Source organism: Oreochromis aureus, linkage group 12 (assembly GCF_013358895.1).
Source record: "Oreochromis aureus strain Israel breed Guangdong linkage group 12, ZZ_aureus, whole genome shotgun sequence".
NCBI classification, from domain to species: Eukaryota; Metazoa; Chordata; class Actinopteri; order Cichliformes; family Cichlidae; genus Oreochromis; species Oreochromis aureus.
In genome coordinates, this window is record NC_052953.1 from 34,997,158 (window position 1) to 35,019,097 (window position 21,940).

General features: G+C 40.2%; 1 protein-coding gene across 1 annotated transcript in view; it reads right to left on the reverse strand.

The window, feature by feature from the left end:
• si:ch211-158d24.2 (multiple epidermal growth factor-like domains protein 9) overlaps positions 1 to 21,940 on the reverse strand; it is a 117,063-nt gene that overhangs the window by 88,331 nt on the left and 6,792 nt on the right. The window contains exons 2-3 of the mRNA XM_039621254.1: positions 19,405 to 19,624; positions 2,904 to 3,043 (exon numbers count right to left, since the gene is read on the reverse strand). Of these exons, the coding sequence (XP_039477188.1) occupies positions 2,904 to 3,043; positions 19,405 to 19,624 (360 nt within the window). The remainder of the gene's footprint in view (positions 1 to 2,903; positions 3,044 to 19,404; positions 19,625 to 21,940) is intronic.

A 21,940-nucleotide genomic window follows, 5' to 3' on the forward strand; every position in this document is an offset into this window, starting at 1 on the left:
GCAAGCCTCTTTTAGGCTGCTAAATAAAATTCAGCATGCTACGCCTTAAAAGGTGGGTACAGCTTTATTGCTCACCTATAGAACTTTCTTTCCCAAATAGGAAGCATTTCAGAAGCAGATAAAAATTGCTTGTTGTGCACTCTGCAAAAATGTAAATATAATAATGTTACAACTGCACCTTTAACACACCAACCAAGAAACAAGTTACATTTATTTATTTATATTTAAATAGGTCAGTTATGTCGACAGATATGATTATTGGGTTAATTAGTTGACTGACAGGTGTGGATGTGGGATTAATACAGTATTTAGACTACATAAAGAAAAGGGCTGTTGTTTTGAATGTTCAGTGAGACCAGGGAAGGACTGCATAAATACCAGTTAATTTGCATTTCCTGGTGATGTTCTGTTTACCTCTTCACTACAACATGCTCTGTCCTTCAACTTTACTCTGCTTTGTACCTTTATTTTCATTTAATGTTTATCTCCAGATAACATTTTAATTTTACTGAAAACATATAAAGCAGGCTTTAAACGGCTTGTTGGAAATACTTAATGTGGGTTGTTGCATTCAAGGAGATGCCTGATTGTCCATGCTAATTCTCACTTTAGCATAACTGCATATTTTCGTCTTTTTTTAAATTTAAAGAATTTTCAAAACATACTCTTTGCTTCAGTGCTTTATTTAAGAAAAAGAATCCCAGATTAAAGTCACTGTTCTTGTAAATATCTGTGACGACATCACCACTATTGTCCTGTTTGGAGTTGAGCTTCAATGTGTGTTTGAACTGTTTTGCCTCTATGAGCTCTGACAAAGGTTATGTAGATGTGACTCAGTCTGCCTACAGGCTTATGCCATATCTTTGCGTAACCAGGATTTCACCCATCACCACAAAGAGGTGAAATTACTGTTTAAAGAGGAATACAGAAAAGTGAATATCTAAATACAAAACTTGTTTTCAGTTCAGACACACCAATTTATAAGCAGTATTTAATATGTTAAAGTATTTTTAAATTTTGTGTATGAAAATGTATGTTTTAAGGTTCAGAGAGATTCTAGTGAAACATCATCTTGTCTACTTATCTGTGCATTAGATACTTTTAAGGTTGAAAATAATGCGTATTGAAAAAATAATAATGCGTCCCTGTTGTGTTTATATGAGACAGTGTTTGGAATACTGCCCTAATTTGCATTTGCACAAGAACTTCCTGTGTGAGCAGCCCTAGGGAGAAGCCACAATCGCTCTTTAAAGGGAGCTGTCAAACCTGAGCTATGGTAATCCACAGCACTATGAACACTGAGCCCAAGTGAAGGCTAAAGAGCTCCATCTGCGCCCGCATTATAATGCAAAGACATATGGCGTCTAAAACTGCTACACACATGCCCCACCCACCCACACACACACACACACACACACTGTCCCCCTGTGCAGTTCCTCCTTTTCAGGGCTGTCACTACCCAGTGATTTCTAAGTCTCAAGGCCTGACTGCTGGGAAGCGAGCAGCAATCCTCCTTTTCATTTGAAGAAAGTGCAAAGGAGGATAAATGCACTTTCAAGAACACAAACCAAACTGGAACTGCACCCTAGTGTTTAACTTGCTTCTCGGGTTGCTGAGACCACAGACTACAGCAAATATTTACTTGAAGGAAGTAAAGTGGAGATGATTGTGCTGCCAAAGATGAATTAAATTTGGCAGACTTTTCACTGGGTATATGATCAAGGTGTTACTGTAACCTGGACAAATGCAACATTTGAATTTAAAAAGTTCAATCAGCAGAGACTGGACAATAGGCATGACCTTTCTTATGCAATGCCAATTTGCAAACAGTGCATGTTGAAAAAGCTGCGTCTTTAATTCCAAGTTCTAACAGATTGGTGTTGTCCATGTCAGGGTTCTCGAGAGAAAGCCCAAAGACTTTGTGGGTTTTCACTGGTGTAGATGTTGCTCCAGTAGAGAGACACTCGCATCACATTCATTGTCTTATTTAAGCACCTTGAGGTCATCGCTGCTGTAATTCGGCGCTATATAAATAAAATGCATTTTTGGGATTTACTTGTCTTTGTCTTGCTCAAGGACACGTTGACCCAAAACTAGTAGGTGTAGCTGATCAGTGTTTAAGCTTCAACTCTCACTGAGCTGGACTGCTTCACTGCCTTTTGGAGCGTTTGAATTGAATCATCTGACAAATAACACAACCTGGTGTATGATACAGACCGCCCAAGAAGTCTTTGCCTTTATTGAGTGAAATTGTAGCTGCCAGCAATAACATTGTTCCAACACAGTTTACTACTGGCTCTGAAAACCCACCGTGACAGCCAAAAACCAACAAGTGATGAATGAGTCATGAATATGGGGTTAAACCATCACAAGATATATATAGACAAATATCAGTTCCATTTCCAAATACAGGTTATCTGTTGTCATTATTAGTAGTCAGTACTGGTATCATAAAAAATGTATATATATTTACTTTTTATGATGATTATAGTTTTAAGTGAATCTTCCAAGCAAAATGAAGTAGGGTAAAAAGCAGAGAGAGTAAAAGTTGTACTCTGAGATGAAGTTGATTGTTTCCTTGGACTTTATTTATTAAGAAAAATGATTTTAAAAAAATCAATCTCTGAGAACGAATTACTTCAATAAGGAAAGAGCTTCCAGAAAATATTTATTGGAGTCAGTTTGTCTAAACAAAAGCTCTTATTTTGGAATCAGATTGTGCGGATTTGCAGGATTTTCTGTTACAAGGCAGATGCTTTCACTAACTAAACTACTGTGGCTCTTCACAGCTGACTCAGACAATCCTGAATAATGAAAAATTACAAAACAAAATAGAAGGTTAGGTTTTAGTGACAATGAAAATGAGATCATTGAACTGCAGCGTTTGTCCTCAGCTGACTCACCGGACTGCGGATGGCAGTAGTTGGTGTGGTTGTTACACTGGCAAGGCCGACAGCCAGTGCTGCTGAAGTCAAAGAAACCTGGGTAGCAGTCATCACACTTGGGTCCATACACTCCTGATTTGCACACACATGTCCCTGAACTGTAGGGGCAGAACAGAAGACAAAAATCAATATCCAGCAGATAGAACATAACAGAACATAAATAGAACATTACATCATGGCAGCGTATCCATGAGGTACTCTGTGTGTGTGTTTGGTTTTAATAAAAGGTTTCCCTCCACATACAGTGGCCTTGATTAATTAGATGAGGCGATTTATTAGTGGCAAATGTGGTAAGAAATCATCCATCCATCTTCATCCGCTTTATCCGAGGCCGGGTCACGGGGGCAGCAGCCTAAGCAGAGAAGCCCAGACCTCCCTCTCCCCAGCCACCTCCTCCAGCTTATCCGGGGGAACACCAAGGCGTTCCCAGGCCAGCCGAGAGATATAATCTCTCCAGCGTGTCCTGGGTCAGCCCCGGGGCCTCCTCCCGGTGGGACATGCCCGGAACACCTCACCCAGGAGGCGCCCAGGAGGCATCCTTGTCAGATGCCCGAACCACCTCAGCTGGCTCCTTTCGGTGTGGAGGAGCAGTGGCTCTACTCTGAGCCCCTCCCGGATGGCCGAACTTCTCACCCTATCTCTAAGGGAGAGGCCAGCTACCCTTCGGAGGAAGCTCATTTCTGCCGCTTGTATCCGCGATCTCGTTCTTTCGGTCACTACCCACAGCTCGTGGCCATAGGTGAGGGTAGGGACGTAGATCGACCGGTAAATTGAGAGCTTCGCTTTTACACTCAGCTCCCTCTTCACCACGATGGACCGGTGCAGTGTCCGCATCACTGCAGCCGCAGCACCAATCCGTCTGTCGATCTCCGGCTCCCTTGTCCCATCACTCGCGAACAAGACCCCGGGATACTTGAACTCCTCCACTTGGGGCAGGAACTCATCCCCGACCCGGAGTGGACACTCCACCCTTTTCCGGCTGAGAACCATGGCCTCAGATTTGGAGGTGCTGATCCTCATTCCCGCTGCTTCTTACCGTGAAGCAGCGGTAAGAAATCATGTAAAGTAATAATATACTGGGTGCTGCTGAGTAGCATATAAAGCTGGATTACAAACAAAAGTAGCTTATTAGTGGACCTCCCAGCATGCACTTTTTTGAGAGTGGTTACCTTTGACGAAAAATACACATTGTGCAAATGTATATTTATTACATACAAAGGTAGCATAAATCAAGGTTCACGGTTCTATTTCTTTGAATGCTGAAAACAAACCTACCCATGAGAAAAAAGTGGATTTAAGGTCATGTACACATACACAACCTATAGCAGGGGGTGTCCAACTTTAGTCCTCAAGGGCCGGTGTCCTGCAGGTTTTAAATATCACCCTGGGTCAACACACCTGAATCAAATGATTAGTTAATTACCAGGCCTCTGAAGAACTTCAAGACATGTTGAGGAGGTAATTTAGCCATTTAAATGTGCTCTGTTGGATCAAGAACACATCTAAAACCTGCAGGTCACCGGCCCTTGACGCCTAGAGTTGGACACCCCTGATCTATAGACTGACTCTGATACAGTACAGTTTCTAATGTCAAATTAAAAAAATGATTAGTAAAAAATGAAATGATTAAACAACAGACTGTATACTGTATAAAGATAGACGACTTGTTACCGTCGTCTTCCACTGTAAAAGGCCAAAATATCATGAAAGTGGCCGCCTGTGCAGCAGTGACCTGGACAAGTGGACATAAGCTCCTAAAGTCTCTCTTGCCTAAATTTGAGCACATATGCCTTAAAATTCACATAGCTCAGGAATATGAAACTACAACACAAAGGTGCACATGTGATCACACAGAGCTATGAGGAGGTACTCAGAGTGGAGGCAGATGCTTGTTTCTACTAAAGTTCGGGAGAAGACAGTCTCTGTCTCAATTTCTAAGCAGCTCTTTGTAATTTATGTTTAAAAATATTAACAGCAGACATATGAGATGTTTTAAAGAATACTGTGATCTGTGTTTGTCAGGTTATGAAATCTCAGAGCATCGAGCAGAGGCTTTTATTGGCCACATGTTCTTTACATAACTGAGAATGATTGCTTTCAGCTGAGAAAATCTCATTGTATAAAATGTCTCCAAGAATCCTCCAGCAAACTTAAATCCAATTACATCAGAGTTCTTCAGCCATAACACAGTCGCAACTGAGTTATTTCACATGATAATGTGTCTTTCACAGATCAGACCTTTGCTCTCATTATCCTGTGTTAAAAATAGCAAATGCTCATTAATACAGTGTGAGTGTCAAGAAGAGATTTTGTTTTTTTCCCATTTCCTTGGAAGAGAACAATGCTAAATCGGGCCTGATCACCTCTTAAACCCAGACAATGGACTCAGAAATGTAATGTGGGGGCAATGGCTTCAAAACAATTGAAGCAAATCACAACTGACTTGAAGCACTTTCCATGAATGTGTGCGTGGGTCTTCATGCAAATAGGGCTTTGTTAAAACAACTGCACTTAATGCAGAGGCCCATGGCGATGCTTAGTGAGGCGTGGGCAGTGTTGAACAAAAGCAAGTGAAAGATATAATGTCCAGCTGCCAAAGGAAAAAATAAAAACACGGTACAAAAAAACAGATTTATTTAAAATTGCCATTTAATACTAAACAGAAAGATACTTTGCTCATCAAAAAATGACAGAAAATGTAAAGGGATTTCTTTTTACAATAGCCAAATTATCTGTATTAGATTAGATTAAATACATTGCCATTCTAAACGAAATAAAGTTTCATTTTTTCTTTAAGTGCTTATAAACGAGTGTGTGGGGGTTATAGAAACTAGACTTTTGAAAACTGATTCAACATGAATTTTGTGAACCTGGAAAACTAACTAAACTAAAACACAAATTATTGGGGAAATATTATTGGTCTGTCTTTATCTGAAAGAAGAAAGTGTACTTTATTGATCCCTGTGGGGAAATTCCTCTCTGCATTTAACCCATTCACTCAGTGAAGCAGTGGTCAGCCTTTGGGCGCCCGGGGAGCAGTAGGGACGGTACCTTGCTCAGGGGTACCTCAGGGTAGCTGTTCAGGGGAATCGAACCCCCGACCTTCCGATCATGGGGCCACCACTCTACCTACTGAGCTATCCCTTCCCCCTGTTAGCTTGCAACTTTCCTGATGAGTCAGCGATGTGAGTTTGTAATCGAGATTCTACTTCGGCAAAATCACTATGTGGTCAGAGAGAGAGGATACGCCTAATATGGTCATCTTAGGAACGCCCCGCACTTACACCTTCTGTTTGTGAGAAGCAGCTAATATGAAAGCTGCTTGTAAAGTTAGGGGGATAGGAGCTAGAGTTTTGTTTTTTGTTTTTTTAAATGGGTTGAAACTTCCATATTTTATTAAGGTCTCATTACAGAGGGAGCACTGATGTGATGAAAAAGATGACCTCTGGGAGTGGTCTCTGCCCTCTTTGTCATTCCTGTGAAGCTGGTGACTTGTGGCTGATTTTTTTGTAATGCACGATTTGAGTTAGCCAGTGTTTCAGTTTTGAAAGACCTTCATCAGAGTGAAACAGTCAACATAATCCCTAAGAAAATAACTTGTAATGTTCTATCATTCAACACTAACATTCACTCCGCATCAGGATCTGCTGTTGAGTGTACTTGAAAGCTGACTTTTTATAAAATGCGCAGCATCCCAGTAAGGCCAGATGGTTCACTGGCTTTGATTCCTTACTTTTCCTTGTACAAAATACAACCTCTTACCTTTGGCTAATCATACATGTGTATTTCTCTAAGAGGAAAAAATAAAAGAAAGATGTCAAACACAAAACACTACACAGCATGCAGCTGCCTGAAATAAACACTAAAACATTTTAAGTATGCTATAATAAATAGCCATCTGTACAGTAATAAATACTATATGGGACAGCAGCCGGAAAATCAGCTAAACTAACATGGTGCATTTTTCCTTTAAAGCACCAACATGTTTCTGCTCCAGCTGGCTGGCAGTCAGTCACACACTGACCTGTGGCAATGCAACACAATCTGTCATTAGTTTCTAGTGAGCCTTCCTCTGCGAGGAGCTCAAAATAAAGACTCATTTACTAAGAGCTGTGCTGTCTAATGTGCAGCCTGCAAATCCACCAGGCCCCTGGCTGGAAAAGCAGAGGATCAGCTGAAGCACTCTCAAACATAGTGTAAAACTGCTGATCTGCACCCTCACATGACTTACTGATTGGCTTCGCTTTTTAGAAACAGTATTCTTTCAATGATAAGATTAGTAGTTTTCAGTAGTTTGCCTGCAGGATACCAGTGTTGCACAAATATCAAATTTCTAGAAAGACAATCAGACATCTGCTATTTACCTGCTCTTTGCTGCTGGGGCTGTGTTGCTTTCTCGCTCCTATTAAAATACGTCTAATTCAGCGTTTTTCCTTCGGGGATCTTTTGTGGAAATACTACATACGCAAGCACAACAGGTCTGAAAACACTAGGTTAACCTCCAGGCCTTTATAAAGAGTTTAAACTTGGCTAGAAATTTAAAAAAAGCTTTCAACAGACAAACTGTAATGCCAAAATATAATACTTATAATACATTTGAAAGGTAATAGCATATAGTCCCTGAAAATCTGTTTATATAACATGTGGATAAAATAAAACCCAGCCTTATCCCTAGATGGGTTCTACCAGAAGTTGATTCATTCTGTTGTCATTTCTGCCCATTTAAAAAATAATTTAATTTAAATATTTTTATTACGTGCCTGGAATGTTCTCTTGGGTGCTAAAAACTTTGATTGTGCCCACATTTTAGTATATAGGAAAAGCTCTGCCCAAAATAGTTCTGCTGGATTCACATCATTACTTTTGGATCATGATCACACTGAAATATTCCTCTTGCCATCAGCCAGTGTTTTGGCAGACTCAGTGTTACCGTTTATAAATGTCATATCCCCGCTACCTTCACGCATTCAGCTCATTTCAGCACACTTCCTCCTCCTTGCTTTAGTGCTGGGACTACTGAGTTAATATGATAGTCCTGGCCTGACTGATGTTAAACATCCTGGATCCTGTCAGAAGCAAATAAATATGTCACCAGTGAATGATATATTATATTTATATTTAGAAAGCTGCTTCTTGCAAAGTTTATTCTTGTAGTTCCCTCTTTTGACTGATAAAGGCCACCATTATGCAATGCCCTTTACACTGTTTACGCTGTCACATAAATTCTGATTTAACCTCAAACACTTTGCATGGTGTAATGTACAGAGGACACCAGATTTTATCTGATTTGTATAACTGTGGCTCATTCTATGCTCCTACTGTTGCAACTATGTTTCCAATGATTCCTAGCAAGAACTTTCTAATTCATATAACAATCGACTAGTCGATTAATGGTGCAGATAAAAAAAAAAAAAATATGTGTTAGGATAACAGGATATAACAAGTGTCAACATTTTGGTTACAATGAACACAGAATTTTACACTGTGGCCTATATTTTGGTCATAACCTTTCTGAAGTGGTTATCCTGAAGGGAAGAGTTATCTTATCTTAATGCAGCTTTACGAATGACTTTACATTGACGGGGTATTGCACAGTGATGGAGCCCATCTGTTTGTCTACTGTAGGTTCATCTAATCTATAGGAATCCATAGGTTTGAACTATGCTTTAAATGTTTACATTGCGACTCAGTGGCCCTGCTTGTGAGATTATGAAGACCCTCTCTTTTTCTTCTGTGGCCAGAAGGAGGGGGTTTGTTATTGTTTTGATGTAGTTTCATGGCCCCGTGCTGGCCAAGCCGCTCTGCATCAGATCCACGTGTTAAGTAGGTCAGTATAACATAAGCGACAAAGCTTAACCCTATTCTGCTGCTGCTGCTGCTGCGCCAGGGCTGCCCCATTGGCTGCTCCTGTGTCGGATCAGGCCAAACGTCCTCTCTGTAACGGGGACGATGACAGTCGGTTCAGTTAGCCACGAGGTTCAGTAAAAATAAACAAGTACACTAAGCAGGTTTAGTTGCTTTTCTGGTTGAGCAGTGAAATGCTCAACGGGCGTGTTAACGAAAAGAGGAGCCGGATCTCCCTTTGCCGTCTTAGCCTTTAATCTGCATGAACATGTCCAAATATTCCATGTTATATGTCTGTGAAGGTTCTCAGTCATCCAGGTCATCGTAGTCAAAGGAGTTTGCAAAGAAAAGCGTCTGGACTTCTTTAAGTTGCTTGAAGACGTTTCACCTCTCATCTGAGAAGCTTCTTCAGTTCTAAGGACCTTAGAAGCTTCTCAGATGAGAGGTGAAACGTCTTCAAGCAACTTAAAGAAGTCCAGACGCTTTTCTTTGCAAACTCCTTTGATTCCATGTTATAGCAGGGCTGAGCGAGTCTGGTTTTACTTTCACTTCCCACGATCATGAAAACAAAACAAAAAAAAGGGGGAAGAAAAAGTTATCTTTTTGTAATGTAACATGCTCACATTTTTCTAGCACTTGGCAAAGTCATTTGGACTACGTCACATTTAACCATCGTTCATTTAGCACTTGATTCAATTTTAGCACTCTGTCTAGCAGCTCCTCTCCTTACAAGCCCAAACTCACTCAGTATTTAGTTTAGTCTGTGCTAAGATCATTGCTTGAGATCAACAGGATCTACACAGGGGAAGCGGAACAGCTTTAATGATTGCAGCGTTCCTTTCTTGGGAATCTCTAATGGTTTCTCACCCCAGTCACCTTCTGCAGTGCCCTGAGGTCCCGATTGGATGTCAGCACTCCTAAGCTTTCTGTGTAGCTACCTAACAGGTCAACAAAGCCACGCAAACCTGCTGTTGCCTGTGTTTTCTTATTGGTACTCAAACATCCTGCAGTGGAGCTGCAGGGTAGCAGGGACCAGCAGCTGCCCTTATGAGGGGGGTTTACACTCAGAAACACAACCATCCTGTGCCTAACTACCGATGAGAGAAACCTGTGTAGATTATTCAAAATGCTTTTTGTTTTTTTTATTTAGACCTTTTGTGGTTTTATATATGATGCCACTGACATTTGAATATAAACAACATAAAAAAAGCAACCAAAAATAGCTTCTAATTATAGATGAAGAGATGAGAAAAATGGGAGTTGCAGAAAAGTATTAAAGACCAAAGACCAATGTTCAATCGTGAACACAGAAACAGTTTTTTTTTTGTTTTTTTTTTAAACATACACTGTGTATTTCCAGTTACCATTTAAACATGCATTTTTATAGACATATTTCAAAGATATCTACTTTATTTTTGTTTGTTTTTTTATAGTCTTGCCATCAGTCAGGACTCAGACATGTGGCTCTACCTCTGCAGTCCACTACTGTCTAAACAAAGCAGGATGCTAAGAATCAGCTCGTCGATTCCACTTGAACAGACAGTGGCACACACTCGGTCAGAAGCTGGAATAAAAATGGAAGCAGCCACTTTAAAACTATACACAAGCTCTTAAACCTGCTCGGCAATCCATATGTTTGATCTTTACAGATGCAATATTTTGCTTTTCAGAGATTCCCTTAAATATTTTATACACCTTTTTGTGCATTCAAAATGTCTGCAAAGTGCAAAGGAAGTTCTTCTCTCCTCCATTAAGCCTGCTGCTGAACTCTGAACCTCGGCTTTTCCTCTGTTACTTACCAAGGTCACCGCGTAACACTCGGCATGCCCTCAAACACAGAACAAGCAGCTGCCTCAAAGGCCACCATTTTTAATTATTCGTTAGAGTCACTTTTGCTAAGTTTAAATCTAAAAATGTGTAAAGAAAAGTGAATACCCATTGGACTGAGCCAGCTTAAAACTGTAATACGTGAAGAATACTATGGTTGCAATGAAATTCATTTCTCAAATGGTAATACCTTCATAGGAAAACATTATTTGTGTACCTAATTAAATTAGCTAATGGATTCTTTAAAGACATTTTAGCCAAAACTTTCAATGTGCATTTCCATTAAGCAAGCAAGCTACCTGATATAAAACACTGAATAAATGTAGTCCAGAAAAAGACTTTTTGCATCTTCTGCGTCATTTCTAATAATATTGTTCGCCACTGAAATATCAGAATCGATGCAGAGTAATGCTAGATGAACAGCAAAAATGCCTCCAGTGACCTGACGCAGACACAGAAACATCTGCAGCCAAAATCAATATTTCATTACAGACTGTGGTGCTTTTCGACACAGTAATGGTAAAAAAAAAAAAAAAAAAAAAAAGCCTTATAGACATTGCCCACAGGATCTGACCCACATACACTACTGACTCTTGTGTTCTGACAGATACAAGATGATATTACAGCTCTTTTGTCAAAGACTGGCCTGACCTAACCCAACAAACTGGGTAACAGTGTGTGTCCACTTTACATCACATGATTTGCAGACAGACAGAATGCCACATCATAAGAGAGCAAAAGAGGGGAATCTCATTAAGGTTGTTAAGAAGACTAAGCAAGGAGTTAGTTACAAATGTCACTCGGCTTTAAACAGTCGCCAGCCCCGAGAGAATTTTATTAGGGTGAGGAACAGAGAAGCTTAGCGTACGAGGATAGGGTCAATAATGATCACATATTTATATATCCACATACAGCTGCTGGTGAATTATTTAGTTAATATTAACATAAACAGGTTCAACAAGTTCCTCATTCTCATACAGCAACGCACAGACTGTCATCCAGTACCATACAGTGCTTAAAACAGTTATTTCTTTTTATTTCTTTTTGTTCAAAGGGGAAGGAAATCTAGCTAAACAGTTATTAGTCGAAAAGTCCAAAATTTCACTATTGGTGAATAGTGACATGGATACCAAGATATCTTTGAAACACATTTGTATTTGCTAGACTACCTAGCTAATACCCGATAAGGTAATAATATCAGCTGAAAATATTGTTTAACTGATCAGTCAGGCTCAAACTGAAATTAACATGGTCCTATTAACACTAAAGAGGACCTATTCTGCTCCATATTTAGGTTTGTTTTATTCACGGGTCAAGATAACTGCCACTGCCATAAGAGAGCAGAGAGCCGGAGGGTGGAGTATTCAGTGTGCAATGGTATTTAGGGAAGTGATAAATCAATTCACATGGACGTCACAAAGGTTTAAAAAGCAGAACATTTCCCTGAAACAAAATGCGCCGCATCCTCATTACTTCTTCACAGCTGTAGATTTCCAGTAAAAATAAAAATAAGGAAATACTTTCTAAAGTAAGCACTATACTACTAAACTACTGAAGGCAACCACCTATGTTACCCTAGAATAATCTGATCTTGTACTGGGACAACAGTTTGCTGTCATTTTAGCTCCTCTGAGTATCAGGCTATCCTGTCTTTAAGAAAACTTTGATTGATTACCCAATCAAACAAAAGGGTTAAACAGCAGGTGGGTGGATCTTCTCTGTTCATAGTCAGACACTCTGCGTCCGACAGTACTGGAAAATACCAGCCTTTTGTGGTTCCCAGGTATTTGATGTCTTGTTCACTCTTGGCATACAGCTTGATGTCATCCATGTAGAGGAGGTGGCTGACGATTACTCCATTCCGTGGCTGGTATCTGTAGCCAGTCTTGTCAATGATCTCACTGAGGGGGTTCAGGCCTATGCAGAACAACAGTGGGGAGAGAGCAACTCTTTGGTAGATTCCGCAATTAATAGTGACTTGTGCTATGGGCTTGAAATTGGCCTCTAGTGTGATATGTCACAGTTCCTGATGAAGGCTCTAAGGGTCCTGGTCATCTTGTACAATTCTAGGCATTCCAGGATCCAGGTGAGGGGCATCTAGTCATAGACATTCTTGTAATCAATCCAGGCAGCGCACAGGCTGGTCAGTCTGCTCTTGCAGTCTTGCGCGACTGCTCTGTCCATCAGTAACTGGTGTTTTGCTCCTCTGGTATTCCTGCCTATTCCTTTCTGTGACCCACTGATGTATTGAGCCATGTGCCTATTCCTCTTAGCTGCTATGATGTCTGACAGGAGCGTCCATGTGGTACTGAGGCTGTGCTGGCAGATGCTCATGGAGTGCAGTCAGCTTCTTCAGCCAGTAGGTGTGAATCATGTCGGGACCTGGTGCTGTCCAACTCTTCATATTGGAGACCCTTTGTTGGATGTCTGCCACTTTGATGGTTACTGGATCCTGTTCAGGGAGGTTGCTGTGGTCTTCTCTGCATTGCCATTATGTGTTGCATCCTTCTTCCATATGCTCTTCCAGTATTGCTCAGTCTCCAGCCTTGGTGGTGCTGTTCTCATATTGTTCCTCTGCCACTGAGCAGATGGTTGGATGGTTCTGTGGAGAACAGCAGGTTTATTCTCCTGCCTTCTATCCCTCTGGTATACCTCTTTAAGCAGCTGGCCAAGGCTGTGAGTCTTTGCTTGACAGTTTCCAAGGCCTCAGGTTGCTGTACTTCTTAGGCACCTTCTTCATCGCATCTTTCTGCAGCTCCGATAGTTGGCTAACCTCCCTCCGTGCTACCTTCATGTTGGCCTCTAGTGTCCTCTTTATATCGGAACACTCTCAAGGTACTCGAAAAGATAGTCAAAGCAATGATCTGGACACATGGACTAACCATGTTACTGGCACTGATAGAAGAAGGGTACAAGGATTTTAACTTCTCTCTGAAGCCCCATTTCTTTATAACTAGTAATATTTACATCACTTTTCTTGTGACCAAATGACTGAAAAATTGTCATAGTCTTATTGGAGTAACTGTCTGGAAACCTGTGTGATTATGCAAATCTTTAAATGGCATTTCTAAAGCGTTAGACTTCTGCAGGAAATCCACCTTCTAACTTACATAGTAACCAGAAACTCCTTTTATCCCTACACTGCAACCTTCCACGTCATTCAAGTGGTTGTGGCATACATTAACCTGGTGTGGAGCTACATTTCTAGGGAGGTGCACGTCCGGTGGTGTAACTCATGACATAATTTACGGCATAGATCTGATACAGAAGTATAATTCACGTGTAAGAGAAAGTACTTTTCATATTTTTGTTCTCCAGTAAAGCAAAGTTTGGAGTTTTGTTGTTGTTGTTGTTGTTTTTGGGTTTTTTTGCTTTGTTTATTTCTTTTTTTACAATCTTACCCAGCCCTTAGTTTTGTTATATAGTTTTCATTCATTTATCATCTTTTATTTCCCCCAAACTGTGGCTTAATGTCTTTATATTGAGCATTCGCCACACTTAACACTCCTCTTGTGAGCAGAGGTCACATCATTATCAGCAGTTCTGGTGAAGGGTGAGTTAATCTACAACCCAAGGCACTAAAAAGTATGCTTGTGCTGAACGAGTTCCGTTTTCCCATTTGGTGTGCCCACTGCGACTTAGTTAAAGGACAGAGATGGTCATTTCACACTGAGAACAACTAGTGTCATCTGAGGGTAAGGAACAGTCCAAATGCAAAGTACTGGAAGGCACTTTGGCCTCTTTTGATCCAACCAGCCTTCCTATTCCTGACATAAGCTACTGCTGTCAATTTATAAATTCATTAGTTTGATCACATGTGACTCTGAGTTTGAGGATAGTGGCAGATATTCACCCAACAGGGCTTGGGCATGCTTTATTTTCTCCTTAGAGGCTATACGAGAACAGACTGACCTTCCATAAAGTGGTGTCTGCCTCTATGTATAAAAACTAAATAAAGTAGATATTCTAGAAAGAAGCTCTTGCTTTTCGATTCTAAGGAACAAATGCGGAATTTTGGCATTTAAATTGACGTTTTAGAGAGCTGAAAATAGGCCCTTTAAAGCATCTTCCTGAGATGTCGTGTTATCTATATTTGGCAAGCTAAACAGACAAATGCACCAGCAAACAAAAACAGTGACTCAGAAATGCAGGGGACATTCTTAAAAACACTGAGCATGTGTATGCAGCATGACATCACAACCAACAAAAATCTTCTGCTGCCACCCCGGCAAATGCCCCAACAGAGGCTCACAGAAGAGCACAGCGTCTGAGCACTGGCTGTGAGCTACATGCTGTCCAGCAGTTACATAATACTGCTTCACAGCAAAGCTCAGACTTAGTTGCTCGCTTGGATTTAGGAAACTACAACTGTGTTATAACTAAATGCTGCCATTAAAGCCTATCAGGCTCTCGCCAACCTTGCCAGACTTTCTAGACCTTTTAAAAAAGTGCTCTTGAGCAATAGTTGTACAGGCTTTCTGTGTGTCTTTCAAGGTGTTTATTCGGCCATTTGCTGTTTTGTTTTTTTTTTTTCACTCGTTTTTGGTCCAGTCTATTTTCAGAGGAATATTTTTTGTTAGTTAAGACACAACACTGACCTATGAATCATTCAATCATAAAAGGCAGATAACCTAAGGGATGAACCAGTGCTGTATCTGCACTTGAAAAATAACTGAGCAAAGACCCAATTCAAGGGAACTTAATTACTAGCAGCTTGTCACAAAAACACAATTTGTTATCACTTCACAAGCTGAATCTATGAAAAATGCCAAAAATAACAGTTTGACAGTTTTTCAAAGAGGTATTAGCTAAAAAATGCACACAGACATTTTAGTGTACATACAGTGTCCTGTATGTAACAGGAAGCAGCATCATTAGTCCTTCTAAATATCACATTATGCCAACAACACAGGAACAATATGCTGATGCATAATCACATGCCATGTTTTTGAAATATTTATTTAAAGAAACAGATATACATATTCCACATACCAATGAATAAAATGCATAGTTTAAGTTATATAGAAGAAACATTAACAATTAACATCTTTCTTAGCAAGGTTTCATCATTTCCCATTTCATATTTAAAAAGAAATAGATTCCAACTCAACAAGTATAGTAAAGGTTTAGGTTTGGTTATACTGACGAATTTTTTTTCCAAACAGCCGAACTCTCTCATTCCCAAGTGTGTAAGTTGCTCTGTCACTCTAGTAGAGTTGGCTTGTGAGCTTTCTGCCATCGGCATAGTTGCAAATTATTCCTGGCCTTAATTAACCCACTGTCAGTCCAAAAGTTTCAGGACATTTGTATTTTCATTTTTCTTAGGCACAAGCATTTAAGAGTTGTAGTTGAATAACTTCGTTAGCACAGGAAAAATGTTCTAATACTATTTTATTCTTTAGCAGTTCTGGGTCTAAGAGCTTATTTCTGGTGGAAATGTGGCTGTTCATCTCCGAAGAGCAAAAGAGTCAGCAGACAGTCCTACTTGTGTAAGAAAATTTATCCAACAATATTTTAAGTAACACGTCACTTGTTCAATATAAACAAAAGTAATATAATCTACAGTCTTAAGAAATATGAAATGTTTAGCTTTTTTCAGCCCATTTCCAGTCTTTATTTCAGACTATGTGAAAGAGGGCTCTTAGTGAATCTTCTGACAGAATTAAGTAGATTCTCTAAAATCTTCCAGTTTCTATTCTTGCTTTGGTTGACTATGCAATGTTAATGACAGAGAGTAGGAGGAAGTTTACAGGTGTGATGAGATGATTGTGGGCAGTGAAACTCATCATGTTCCATGCCTAAAGGTAACTATGCCTCCTCAGCTTATGACCAGGTCAGTAATTCCTGAACTAATTCTTTGACATCTTTGTATAATTTCTGCTGTTATTACTGTGATTTCATTGAACATGACCACAGCACAGACTGCCTTTACTTCAGCTCATTACTTAATGGGAAAGAAACCTAAAGCAGCAGGCCAGGGGGTCTGAAAGCTGGTTAATCTGGATAAGATACAATGCTAAGCTCCTGAATGAGGCTAGGCTAGGCCGGGATGGCTATCAGAGGCCAGGCGCAGACATCTGAGGAGGAGTGTATTTGGTGTGTCACTGCATGAAAGCCCAGAGCCCCAAAATAACCTTCCTGCCTCCACCTTCACCGTCATTTGAAAGCACACTGCACGCAAAATCTCAATCAGCATGAAAAACACATCCTGTACTTGCATCACAGGACTCCACCCAGTAGGATTTAGTTCAGGTGAGTGACATGTTTCTCGGGGCATGACAAAACAAATCCTCCACACGCTGCGGACACTGACTCAAGCTTCTAAACAGCAGCTTTCCTTTTCATGGCTAGAGGCAGAAAGTACAGCCGCTATTTTTACCACATTCCTAACCCACACATGCAGCTTCTTTTCCCAGTCTGTTCTTGTGACTGCAGAAAGGCTGTGTGCAATAGCTGTTGTGTGTTCTTTGACTGAATTTGAGAAATAACCGGGGTGGGTAACAGTTTGCCATCTTTCAGGAGGCCTGCGGCAAGATGACCTGGATCAATGAGCAGAACAATGATTGCGAATGAACGCCGTGTCTCAGCACAGCTGATCCCCTGAACATCTCGGTCCCATCTTTAGGAGATAACAAACACTAATTCACAGCAGACAGTCTGTTCAGGCTTGGTGTGTCACAGCAGTTTTGGAGCTAAAGTTAAGACTCCTTTAAAATGCTGCAGCCAATTTGCAGGTACATTACATTCAGAGTTCTGCCTTTGTCCCGATAAACCACTGTACTTGGTACTGTACTGTACCAAAATGTGTACAGCTGGTCTACATAATAAAAATACCTGAAAGGGTTCATGAAGGCTCAAAGTAAATCTCAGTAGCCTCATAAAGAGGATTTGTTTCAGAGTTTAGATCACAGTGACACAATTAGAGTCTTAGATAGTGCTTCTCTACTCAACCTCAGCACTCAAAACACTTTATACAACATGCCTCATTCACCCACTTACACCAGTTCATACAAACACTTTTTTCTATGCAACATTCAGTCTGATGGATGTGTCAGAGAGCAATTTGCAATATCTTGGCCAATGATATTTGGCATGCAGGTAGGGATCAAACCAGCAAGAATTCTGATTACCTTCTGATTAGTAGATAACCTAGTCTACCTCCTGAGCTACAGTCGCCCTATATTTGACAAACTGGTGGTTAAATGCAGTCACTCTGTCGTTAACTCACTTACAAATCAGTGCTGTTGCTAAGTCCTTTATGCAAAACATGTTCAAATTCAAGTTAAGCCAGTGACTGAGCTAGTGTTAAAGGAAAGCCCGAATGATGTCTTCATTTTATTGATTTTACTGCCAAGTACTGACCAGTCGTAATATTTCTCATGTCCAAAATGGGTCAAGATTGTCCCGAATCAAAAATGTAAAGAGGTACAACAGTGAGTGTCTGCAGCCATTTGTAAAACACGCTGGAGGCTCTGTCGTGGTTTGTGGCTGCATTTCAGCTTATAGCGTTGGAAATGGGACAAAAATCCATTTGATTTTGATGCACCATGGAACACAAATCTAGGAAAAATCTGACAATGATCCCACACACACCACCAATGCAGTAAAGGGATACCTGGATAGAAAAAACACAGAATGAAACACTATCAGCCATTGACTGGCCTCGCCAGAGTCTGAATCTAAACATTATTGAAGCAGTGTGGGATCATATTGACAGAGAATGGAACAAAAGGAAGCCAACATCCAAAAAAGGTTCTGGAATGACCTCCAAGAACCCAGAAATTTTTTTTTACTTAACTACTAAGAGATTAAAAGACAGCTTGCCTAAGACAGTCTAGGCTATGCTATGAAGAATAAAGTTAGTCATATCAAATATGGACTTCCACGCTTTACTTTATACACTGTATTTCCATTTATGTTTGCACGTTTTAACAGATCACTGCACCCATTTCCCAATTTTCCAACACAATACAAAGAAAAGGAAAAAATACTCACCCTACTCATCAAAATACAAAGTCATGGCATTGGCTAACGATCAAGTGTACCGGCCCATATAATCTGAGCACTCAAAGAGCTTTCTACTACAATCTTCCTGCATCCTCCCATGTTCATACAATGCTTTCAATCTACGTCTTATAAGCACTTCATCCAAGAGGACACTCTCGCACTCTGATGGACACATCGGGGGCAACTTCACTTTGAAACAGACTGGAAGATCCAGACACTGACCATAGGTTGACAGTGGGTCAACAAACCACTGTACCTTCTGACCAACAGCCGCCTCTGCCCTTACCTGAAAGTCTAGGCTGTGCTTATGGATACAGGAAAAAAAATCATTAACTTGCTAATCAGGCCCAGCATTTTTATGCCAAATCCACCAGAGTAGTTGCCTGTTTATACACACAACAGTCAAGAAACCATGTTTAACACCAAAACAACTTCAGAATTGACTCTGTTTTGTCCTTCACCAGTTAACAAAATACCCAACTTTGCTAGTATTTATCCGGTAATGTGGTTCTGGGCAATGTAAACATCTATTTCTGTTGGTCACTGTTGAGGCATGCAGTAAGGCTGAACCAAAACAACAAGCTGAAACATGCTAAAATACAGCATGCACATTTTATACCACAGTTAGGCAGAAAAACAGTAAATATGTAAGCAAAGCTTATCTGATTTACTAGTGAGACACAGAAATGAGTTCTGTCTCTTCAGTTGTGTTGACAAAACAAACAAACTGACTTTTTTGCCCGAGGCTGCCCTTGCAGGTAAACTGAAAAAGCAGCCTCACCTGTCACAGAGGGGGTTCACTGCACCATAGGAGTCGCAGGAACAGGGTTGGCAGCCACTGGTGCCATTTGTGAAGTAATCCTCCTCGCAGTCCTCACACTGCAGACCGGTGTAGCCCTTCACACACGAACACTGACCGGTGCTCTTGTCACAGTCGTCGGGATGAGAAATCCCCTCAAAGTCACTGCTGCAGTTACAAAGGATCTCTGACTGAGGAGTGGCTGGGGTGTGACAAAAAAAAGGAAAGACAAAAAATGTAAATAATGCATGAAGGACAACAGTAGTGCAAGCAGCTTAGTACTGACCACACTAAACAAAATGATGAACAACTGCTAGTTTCTTATTGTGTTTATTTCACAAATATTAGTAACAGCAATCACATATGTGTAATGTCCAAAGCAGGGATTTTAAAACCTTTTTGTTGTGACCCTTCAAAATCATAAACCACTCAACTTTTCATCTATTATTTTTTTACCCTGGTTTCACCCTGCTTGTTCAACACTTTCTCCTTTTCACTCCCGGTTTGTTTAGGTCTAGCAACAAACTACTTTGTTGGGATTAGGTAAAAAAAACATTGTGGTTTGGGTTAAAATACATCCTTTCACAATGTTAACCACATCTTACACGGCAAACCTCTCCCATCGGCAACAAGCGTCTTTGCCATTTCCTTGGATACCACAGTTACGTGTCCCCACAACTGTGACAACCACCAGCAGATTATACAGTCCCGATCAAAAGTTTAAAACACTTGAAAAATGGCAACAACAAAAAAAAAAAATCAGATTTTGCACGGTTGGATTTTAACAAGGTTCCAAGTAGAGCTTTACCATGCAACAAAAACAAATGGGAGTGAGAGAAAACATTTTTTTTGAGAATGCAATTTATTGAAAAGAACGCTTAAAGTGAAACATGGCATTAACTTAAAAGCTTTTTGCATTTGGGAGTCACTAAAATTACACCAAACCCTCTCTATAACCCTAGATAGGTCACCAGTGACCTGAGCCCTATTCCAGGAAGAACCTTCAACAAACTCTGAGTGTAAAAGTAAACTGAGTTGATTAACTCTAATCTGTAACTGAGTTCCCTGTTCCAGAACAGCTGATCAGAGCAAGTTCAGTCAATTCAGAGCATGTTCACCCGGAGAAAAGCACATGCATGAATGTAGCAAGACAATCTGCATTTGTAATCCGGTGGCTCAAGGAAAATGAACACGTGTCAGTACTAACTATGATATTTACCTGAAATCACAGCAAGGAAGAGAAGTAATTATAATCAGCTTGAGCTACTATGTCATCTTCATAAAAAGTGTGGACATTTAATAAAAAAAAAAAAAAAAAATAGATACATTGTTTTAAAATGTCTGCTGGCGTCATTTACCCAACTTGAACTGTCATTAGATGAAGCTGGAACCCTAATTTGTAAATCTAATTATTCAAACTGTAGGAGTCAGAAACTGAAGATTAAAATATGGAGAAACAGATCAGACACAGTTTACTGATAGACCTGCGGTTAGTTACCTTGATAGCAAAAGATCATTCTGTTTTTTCAATATTCATTCAGTAAAAATGTAATCTACTGGAGGACTATAACAACCTCACTTTTTTTAAAGACAATTTCTTTATTTTCGCCACTACTGGGAAAACCCTTAATGAGATTTACAGAAAAAACTCTGCTTTAATGTTCCCTAGTTAATCTGATCTAACATCAGCTTCACTTACAAGTGATGGCTCTCTTACAGCCATAACAGAGATGCTTTACGCTACTTTCCATGGAGCTTGCATATATTAAAGACTTGGAAAAGTACTATCAGTAAAGGTAAACATGATTTTAAAATACTTCAATACAGTCTTGGGGGATGAGCCATTTTAAATAAGGAGCACAGACTGTGCCAGGAAGTAAGCCATTATGAATGGATCTGGACAGAAGGAGCTAGGAAATGATGAAAACCAAAGATCCGGGCCCGACCCAGTCAGAATCCATGATCTGTATCCATTTTGGGTGTCAATGTGAGGACGCCACTTGCACTTGCACTTGGCCTAACCCGTGCAGGTGTTTGTAAAAATGTAAACTTTGACCCAGACACAGTTCTGGGTAGACCCACTGAGACATGTTCAGACTCTGAATATCAGACTGTGTACCTTTCAAAATGTTGTTTGACATCATCTCATGACTAAATCTCTATCTGTGGACAAATTTTACCATGAAATGTCAGAACAGACTTTAAAAACTTATTTAGTTGTATTATAGGGCCTCATCTTCAAGATCCCAGCTGTGACAGGCATTTTTCCATGCCTGTGACCATTTACAATATGACAAATGATTCATCATTGATCAGTTTAAAGAATATAGAGCATTTTCTTTAAATAGTGATTGCTACAGAAGGGCTCAATAGATGTTTGCAGTGGAAGAAAACTGGCTGTCACTCCGATAGCGCCATTACTGCCCACAGAGTCAGAGTTAGCAAGATGGAGACTAAAGATTTTATTCCAAGCAGATAATAAATCTGTCTCTGTCCTTATATACTGACAACTGAGTGA